This window comes from Pinus tabuliformis, chromosome 4_1 (genome assembly GCF_031772625.1).
Source record: "Pinus tabuliformis cultivar Carrire ecotype Pingquan chromosome 4_1, CPIR1, whole genome shotgun sequence".
NCBI lineage: Eukaryota > Viridiplantae > Streptophyta > Pinopsida > Pinales > Pinaceae > Pinus > Pinus tabuliformis.
The window spans coordinates 280,300,483-280,309,602 of record NC_142303.1 but is presented as its reverse complement, the minus strand read 5'-3'; the positions used below and the strand labels follow the sequence as shown (position 1 = coordinate 280,309,602).

The following is a 9,120-nucleotide window of genomic DNA, read 5'->3' as shown; positions in this document are numbered from 1 at the left end:
TACTATTGGACATGGAATTATAACTCCTCAGCTTAATAATATGTATGCACAATCTTCTTCAAGCATCATTCATGATTGCCTATTAATACTTGGAGGGTACCAAAGGCTCATAGTTACCTTGTTATCTACACCTGTTAATTCCATCCACATACTTGCAGCTGCTCCATAAAACAACACAACTATCTGCACAAGCAATCTGATTTCCTTCATTTGAAGCATTTTTGTTGAGTAGGGTTTGCAACACACAAGCAATTCTAGGTAATGTATCCTTTCTTTTCCTTGCTTTCCATACTACGTGCACTCACCACATATTTATTTCCTTCAACTTGTTGCTTGACACGAAGTTGGAATCCTTAACACCTACATATAAACTTAGAATGGTGATCACTTGGAACATGTAAGTATTAATTCTCTTTTTGTTTCTTTAAGGACAACTGTTTTATAGCCAGGTTCAAGCATGTTTGCAAACCTCTGGTCGTCTGATGATAACCATTCTTCGACATTTGGGTGAGACAACCGTCACAACTGAACTTTAGTAACATTCATGTTAGACCTCTTATTTCTTGTAGGTTAATCAACCTCCATGCATAATTACGCTACTCTCAGTGCATGGATGCCCACATTATCATGGAATAGCATTAATGATCCACAACTTCGTTAGAATAAATTTCTGCAAGAATACATTTCATACATAGAGACTACTCACTCAGCTCAAAGAGTCCACTTATTTCCTTTCAACATGTCAATTTACTTGTTTTTCCTAGAAGTGGGGAAACAACAACCAAATGGTAATAGTTTGTTTACCTTCAATGGCAATCTTCCCTGATCTTGCTGGTTCTTCATGAAATGTTTTCCAAAGGGGTAAGACTACACACTCAAAAGAAGCATGAAAATGCATCATAAATTTGTATGTGTCATATAATAAGAAAATACATGATAACCTGTGAAAAGGCTCATGCTCAAGTGAGATAAACAATGGATCGGATTAGCTATTGATGAGGCCAAAACATACAAATTGTCAACTCTTAAATCAGAATTCTAATCTAGGTAAGAAAGAACAGAAAAGGCTTCCTTCTCTGTCCAAACACAGAGTCATGTCTTGTGCAGAGGCCCCACAATCTACTCTATTACCCCATGTGTCTTCCTTTTGGTAGGGTGGTTACACCTAGGGGTTATAGTAGTAGCAACCGGAATCAACCCCATGTCATGCGAGTATGAGCCCAACCCAGTTATCAATTCCTCTAGTAAAAAACATAATAAAATATTGTCAATAACATAATAAAGGGAAGAGCCTATGGAGAAGGAGAACCCAATGTTGAATAAGAGGCATGCAGAGAAAATGAACAGGGATTATGCAGAGATGAGGGAGCACCACATGCGGGATAATAAGAATTTTTATAGTGATAATGATGATATAATGGTGAGGAGGAGGAGGCCATTTGTGACACATTTTACAGGGTGCCAGCCCTGCAGTGGAGACCACAATAAGATTTATAAAGGGGAGAATTGTTGGAAGGGGATGGAGAGGGCCTTGAATTTTGCAGATGATCAGGTGCTCAAAAACTATGGCTTCAGACATGATAATCTCCAGTCTTCCCATGTAAATCCTATTCAATCATTTTATTTCCCATCTTGAATGGCCCAAAATCTGTCATTTTTTCTGCTTTATTTTTTCAGTTGTGTAGACAATATGATAGTCCCCATTATTTTTTAGGTAATGAATACTACTTTATTATTTAAGGAATGATGCACACCAATGAAATATATGATTGTATGCACTGATTTAGCTAAGGTCAAGGTTGCTTTTCTCTTTGGAGAATTGTCTTTTCCCTTTTGCCCCCCTGTGCTGGTTATGCTTACTTTGATGAGTGTATGGCCTAATTCAATTCATATTTGCCCCCCTGTGTTGGTTATGTTTACTTTGACGTTACTTCGATGGATGTATGGCATAATTCAATTATTATGGATGACTTTCTAACAGTCAGGCTGTATAAGTTCGTTATACAGACATTTTCAACCTGTTCAACATGGCAGTGAGTTTGTGACTCTGTTATACAGACATATTTTAACTTGCTAGACTGGCTTCACAAACACACTAATAAATGTATGAGTTTGTTGTACAGATTGTATGAGTTTGTTGTACAGATATTTTCGGTCGTAGTAGTGTAATTATTCTATTTTTTTGGATATATATATGATCAAAATCAGTAAGTCACGATGGAAATCAATGAATATAAGATAAAAATAGATAAATAAATGAAGAATTCAACAATTCCTTTGGAACTTGTTAGCCTTCTGAATACTAGATTTGTCAGAAATACTGGACAATTTATGATTTTTTCAGAAATACTTGCATGTAGTTTATGATTTGTCAGAGCTGGTAGGTATTTTATAAATTGTTTATTATAAAGGAAAATGTACAGATGCCAAATTTATTATCTATTTTTTTTTCATGTTTTTGACAATAATCTGGTTGTAACCAACTTCTAAACATTGACAATAAATCTCACAGATGTGAATTTTCATCAAGAAACAACTCCAAGCACAAAGACTTAAAAACTACATTTAATTGAATTCCCATCCTCTCTACATTGTTTCGTTTCTTTACTGCCTGTTAATTCCAAGATATAGAAATGATAGTTCATGAGAGTTGAACAACAGTAACAACAATAGCATTGGCTATACTGGTGATTTAAATGGACTCTTAATAAACGTTTCACAAATGGAGAAAGTGCTATACTAGATTTGCACTTTTGACGTTGGTAGTCAAAGTAATGTAATTGCTGCACTATAGGAGTAAATTGGCTATGAAAGTTATATACCAGTATTTTAACAGAGAACAGGGAATCGAAGAAACCACTAACAGAACCTAAAGAGGGAACTGAAAAACCAGTCTGCAAAATTAGCATAGTGGTTGGGTTTTAAAACCTTGTTTCAAAATGGAAAAGAGGGGCAAGGGTAATTGAGTTGAAGGGCCTGGAGATATATATTAAAAAGGCACACGGATGGGGGCACTAAAATTTCAACCTGCGAACAATATCTTTTCATTTAGTTAACATGTAAACAAATCATTAAAAAGTCATGTGCCCTGTGATGTTGTTGTAACTTGTAAAACTGTCCTTCAATATATGTGCTATATCAATATATGAGAACAGGGTATAGTCCTGGTTGATATATATATATATAATGTTCTGGCCAAACTGAAAAGGAAAAATATTCACACAAACAAGATTGTAAGTGAAATAAGCCATTAAGAAATCATATATGTAGCTGAATAAATTCGGTTGTAAGTAATATTGAATCAAATTTACAAGAGGGGTGAGTGTTAGCTCTGCAGCTAATGTCCAATTGCTCTTTTATCATACATTTGTCACAAAGTTGTGCAGTAAACATACTACTACAACAGGGACAGCAAGCTGCTCCTGCCTTAGTAGAAGTCTACTTATCATCAAAGATGTAAAATGTTTCTCAAGTACTGATCTATTATGAATCCCGGATCACCACCAGCAATGTTCTGAAATGAATCTCTGTAGATGTGTCAAGCTTCATCAATCAAATGGATGCTGCCACCATTGGAGCAAAGTGCTGGAAGATGATTGATTTTCAAGCTGAGCTGTAGAGGCTGCAGTGCCCAACCATTCATCTAGTTCACCTCTTGGCTGCAGCTCTTCCCAACTGGCAGTTTGCAAGCTAGCAATGCATTTTTCTTCTCTGAATGGAATCTCCTTGATGGAGTCTAAGTTTGACAGAGGTTTATCTAAAGTTGGTGAGTTACCTCTTGAAGATCTCACAACAACTCGCTTATCATGAGGAATTGCAGACCAATTAGGCCAGTCAGCAACATCTCCAGATTTACAACCTGCAGCCAGTGCCATCACTCTCTCCAGATTTAATTGGAGCAGTGGTAACCACTGTTTAATTGAAATTATATGTTCACCGAATCAGGTAATTCCTTTCCCACCAACCAATGTAACTTTGCTCCATTGCAGTGATTATCAATCCACACTTCTTAAAGGCAAATGGTGCAAGTGCAGACAGCAAGTTAGCATAAAGCATTGCCAACAAATTTCACCAACCACTAAGAAGTTCAAGTTATTCAAAACTGTCCCAAGAGATTCACACATAATTTCTCACTGAATCAGGTTCTAAAAGGAATTATGTTCCCTGTCAACCTTTTAAATTCGCAAGATTTTCGAAACTGCTCTGTAATTTTCTGAATTGCTTTGCTTTGTATACCGCTTGAATATCCATCCACGTTCATCAGATACTCACCAGAAGAATATCCATCCTCGGCCTTGGAAATGACACACACATCTGCAAAGACATCAGATATATTCAACAATTATTTACCTGCTCCAAAAAATATAGAAATTTCTTTAGATAAATGAAAAACTCGACTGACTGAAGCCTCCATTTTTCTATAAATTACGCAGGCTAGCATAATGACGAATCAAAGCAGGAGTGTTAATAGTAATAAATGTGATGGGTGGTGTATTTGAGTGTATCTATGTATCATTTCAGTGCAGAAGAGAGCAGGTAAAAGATGGATATCAAACTTAAATGGCTGTTGGAATGAGTAGATTTTATGTTATGCTCAGTTTGGAACTTGAATGCCTCAGATTAGAAGATCCAGGACCTTCACACTTGCCTGGAAACGCCTATCATACATGGCAATCTCAAGTCCAAGAACATACTCATAGATGATAATTATGAGGCCCATCTTTCTGACTTTGGTCTTCACTTACTTATGAATCCGGGTACAAAACTGGCAATGCTAGAAGCTTCTGCTTCTCAAGGTTATAAAGCACCTGAACTGCTCAAGATGAACAAGGCAAACACAAAAACAGATATTTATAGTTTTGGTATTATATTACTTGAAATTATCACTGGCAGAAGACCAATTGAAAGGGACTCATCCAATCAAATTATTGATCTACCAACAGTTGTGAAGAATGCAGTGCTTGAAGAAAGGATTTCAGATCTCTTTGACCTTTCCATTCTGGGAGGAGGAATGAGAAGCCCGATGGAATAAGGGCTCCTGCATTAGCTGCCAACATGTCAATGAGCACCCAAACATTCCACCACAGACTGCAGCTTCTTGAAGCTCTCACACCATGTGGGAGGTGCAGGCTGCAATCTTCAGGCATAATTTTCAGCACTTGGCCTCTCAATGACCCTATTTAGGCACCCACTCAACCAAGCTAACCCCTAGCTTGCCAATAAAAATCGTAAACACCATTTATAATTTTAAAAGACAATGCAAGACAAGAAAATTAGGTGAGTTAAAAGTATCAAGGGAAAAGTATGGCTGACTGGCTCGTTTGGTAGCCTACTGCTATTATCTAATAACAAATAATGTACATTATAGAATATAGAGTACAAAATCCAACATCATTGCTGCAAATGGCATGGATAATAAAGCAATTGGATTGGGCTACATAGATCCAACATCCACTTAGCTAGTCAAGAAGGGTCCTATTTTTACACCAAAGGGCTTGGATTTCCTTGATGTTGAGACAGCCTAAGGCAGATGCACATCAAAAGTTTTTCATTCTTCATGAACATGTCATGAATCATATTGTATATATGAATTTTCTTCAAGAACATGGCATGATTCATATTGTATATGTGAATTTTTGACTCTATAACACAGGATTGCTCCCAGGAATGGGAGCACCTATTTCAAGGTCCCCCCATATACACGAGCTTTGAAGCTAGAACTAAACACTTTTAAGTGCTCAAAAGCATTCCAGGAGCCCCAATCCTGGATCTGGCCTCCTCTCTGGGACACTCCCAGGGCATTCCAAACAACCAACAGCTTTAGCTGCCAACATGTCAACGAGCACCCAAACACTCCACCACAGACTGCAGCTTCTTGAAGCCCTCTCACCATGTGGGAGGTGCAGGCTGGGATCTTGAGGCATAATTTTCAGTACTTAGCCCCTCAATGACCCTATTTAAGCACCCACTCAACCAAGCTAACCCCTAGCTTGGCAATAAAAATCGTAAACACCATTTATAACTTTAGAAGACAATTCGAGACAAAAGAAAATCTCAAACCCTATCCTCTGCACACAATGTTGGTATGGCTGAAACTCAAGATAATATTTGATAACATATAACCAACTAAGAAGATAACTGGAAATTGAAATTATCCAATGCGATTGAAATAAAGTGGAAAATAAACTTTCAAGGGTAATTTTGTGGTCCCACCATTATCAAGTAAAATCAGCATAACTTTCCACTGGCACAATATTCTTCATCTGTAGAGCTACTGTAACTTAATCGTGTTGAATGCATAAAATAGCTTGTGTAGAGTAATTGAAGAAAAGTTTGTCTAGATCTTGGTACTGAATGATTTATCATTTCACCTAACCATCCCTGCCAGAGAATACAAAAATCTGCCCATCACTCACCAGTCATCTACTTTATTCGTTCGTCCTTTCTCCAGTTTATAATAGTTGGTTTCAGGAGTTGGAACCATATTGAGCTTGTCACCTTTGAGAAGAAATAGACAAATGAAAAACCTATTTGATTTTCTAATCCATGGATGTCAAGATCTTTTGCATTGTGCTAGTCTGATAGTTGAACATGCTACAAGCACTAGACTGATCGAGTACACTTTCTGTTTGTTTATTCTAACTTCAAGAAAAGGTTTTGAATCCCTCCCATATTCTCTCTTCTAGCAATTACTTGAGTCCACCCAATGTAAAACTATATTCATCCAAAGATTCACACCTACAATCCAAAGCCTTCAGATTTTATTCTGATAGCATTCTCACCATGGCAAAAGGCTTTTGAATTTTCCTTGACTTTTGTTTGTGCCATCTTCTTTCATCCTTCGTGTACTTTCAAATGAACCCAATGTTCAAAATGAGTCTTCGCCTCTTTCCCTTTTTTGGAGGGGGCTGGAGGCAAGGTGCCTTGGTTATCCCTTATCCTGTGGCAATATTTTGTTTTCTATAGCATGATAGTTGTAAGAACACTTCATGACATGACACAGTGATTGTTCTTCAAAAATGTTTTAAAATAACTTCTTCAACTAATAAATTTCCTTTTTTCTCTTTCCAGTCATGAGTCTACTTTGATTTGCTAATGACTACATTTAAAGATTGATTTTCTGATGAAATATATTTGTTTGGAGGCTGAACTTCCTATATTTTGTGATTTTTGAAATGGCTTTTGCCCTTTAAAATCTCCCCCCTTTTCTCAATGCATTGATTTGCTGATGAGGATGCTTGTTTGTTAAGCTGAACTTTCTTATATTTTTATGCTTTTTGACATGGCTTTTACTACTAAATTTCTTCGATAAAATGTATAGTTAGTAAGTCTTGTGTAGTTGATGGATTCGTTGGAGTAAATCTTATTTGTATTCCAGAAATTAAGTTAGTTAGAAATGAACGGTAGTGATGAACCATTATGTGGTTGGGTAAGAAAATATAGTCTGACATAACTGCAAACACATAATAAAATTTTCTTGTTCCTGTGTTTCTTGCTTCTTATTTTGAATGTCTATTTCTATTTGTATGTGAATTTGCTATTTTATTGCTCCTGTTTTCTTGCTTCTTATCCTTCATGTCTAGATTATTTCTATTTGTATGTGCATTTGTTTTGGGCTGTGAATGGCAACAGGATTATTCATCTACTGCCTGTAGAATACCCTTTGCTTTTTCCTTTTGTCCGTTCAATCCGATCTAAAATGCTGGGGCTTATTGATTTCTTCTGTGCAGATGCAAGAGGTTCCATGCAATGGGTTCCCACCAGTTTGTTTTACGAAAAGCCTCCACCTCGGCGTTCTCTGTAAAGGCATCTAGCTGGTGCGATGGAGCTCATCGCTTCATAAAGAAATGCGCAGATTCTGGAAATGTGGAGGCTTGTTACACCCTCGGGATGGTAAGCTGAGCTTTTTCCTCTTTTTTGGCTTTAAATTTTTGGTAACAGCTGCCACCTCAATGTTTAGCAAGCCCTTTTGTCGGACAAGTTTTTAAAAATTATTTGGGCTTCTTGCAGATTCGATTCTACTATCTGCAAAACAGGGGGCGCGGGGCGTCTCTGATGGCGAAGGCTGCGATTTCATCTCACGCCCCTGCATTATATTCTCTGGCCATAATACAATGTGTGGCAGCGGAGGCGGCAAGAAGGGTAGTGCAGGGTTTTAGCGGCAGGAAGGCTTGTGGATTTGAGTCACAAGCTCATGGAAAGGTTCAAGACTTTTTTCTCTGGGCAAAGAGATATAACCAAAAAACAACAGTCTTTAAAACAGCAGATCAGCAGTCTTTAAAACAGATGGAAAGGTTCAAGACTTTTTTCTCTGGGCAAAGAGATATAACCAAAAAACAACAGTCTTTAAAACAGCAGATCAACAGTCTTTAAAACAGATTTAAAACAAAATGAATGTTTAAAACCATGACAGATCATTTGCAGAGACGGTGCAGGAATATACCAGGAGGTTGCAGCGCTTCAGTCCTGCGGGTTGCGGGTTGCAGAGCAGAGGGATTGCGGGTTGCAGCGCTTCGGTCCGTCGGGCACTGGGTTGCAAAGCACGGTGGTTGTGGTTGAAGAGTTTCGGTGGCGCGCGAAATGAGTTACGGGAATTATGTTATTGAGTTTTGAGTTTTGGGTCGTGTGGTGGGTCCCGCGAGAGTCACCGGAAACGCGAGGTCGCCGGCCGGAGTCATGTATGCATCCTATGCCATCCTGCCTGACGTGCTGCCCATACATAGCTGGCAAGGGCATTTATGACTCTATATATGGCTGGTTAGCCCTTGCCCTCCATCACTGCCTCAGTTACTATCGAGCTGAGTGAAGCTTCTGAGGATTGGGAGGCTAATAGTTCGGGACACCCTTCAGTTCTAAGAATGGAAGACCAGATGGCTACAATACAGACTTTCAATGCTCAAAGGAACACCCAAGGTGGTTCCACATCTCAGGCAGCACCCTTCCAAGCTGGTCCTAGTGCCCCTTCAGGTGGAAGTCCTTCAGAAAAAGAGGGCCAACCCTCTGAAAGTGAAGACCCTAATCCTTATGGCTGCCGCATAGTCGAAGAACCACCTTCTGCAAAGCATGAAGAATGATCAGGTTGATGCCTTAAGGTTTTTGTCAAATTGTTGTTCGAAGTCA

At 38.4% G+C, this 9,120-nt stretch overlaps 1 protein-coding gene and 1 long non-coding RNA gene across 2 annotated transcripts; one reads left to right on the top strand and one right to left on the bottom strand.

Moving 5' to 3' along the window:
* Positions 1–3,250: 3,250 nt before the first annotated feature.
* LOC149175350 (uncharacterized) lies at positions 3,251–8,766 on the bottom strand. Its single transcript, XR_016258006.1, has 2 exons — positions 8,444–8,766; positions 3,251–4,314 (listed from the first exon to the last, which is right to left on the bottom strand). It is a non-coding gene; the product is annotated as an uncharacterized LOC149175350 (long non-coding RNA).
* Positions 7,352–8,415, top strand: LOC149175351 (uncharacterized). Its single transcript, XM_089419617.1, has 2 exons — positions 7,352–7,893; positions 8,011–8,415. Exons 1-2 carry the CDS (start codon positions 7,750–7,752, stop codon positions 8,371–8,373), a joined length of 507 nt encoding a protein of 168 aa, XP_089275743.1. The 5' UTR covers positions 7,352–7,749; the 3' UTR covers positions 8,374–8,415.
* Positions 8,767–9,120: the final 354 nt, after the last annotated feature.

Bases quoted from the DNA above. Each gene is read 5' to 3' on its own strand.
- LOC149175351 (XM_089419617.1), top strand. From the start codon at position 7,750: ATGGGTTCCCACCAGTTTGTTTTACGAAAAGCCTCCACCTCGGCGTTC. The intron at 7,894-8,010 runs GTAAGCTGAGCT...GGCTTCTTGCAG, and splicing joins CTTGTTACACCCTCGGGATG to ATTCGATTCTACTATCTGCA.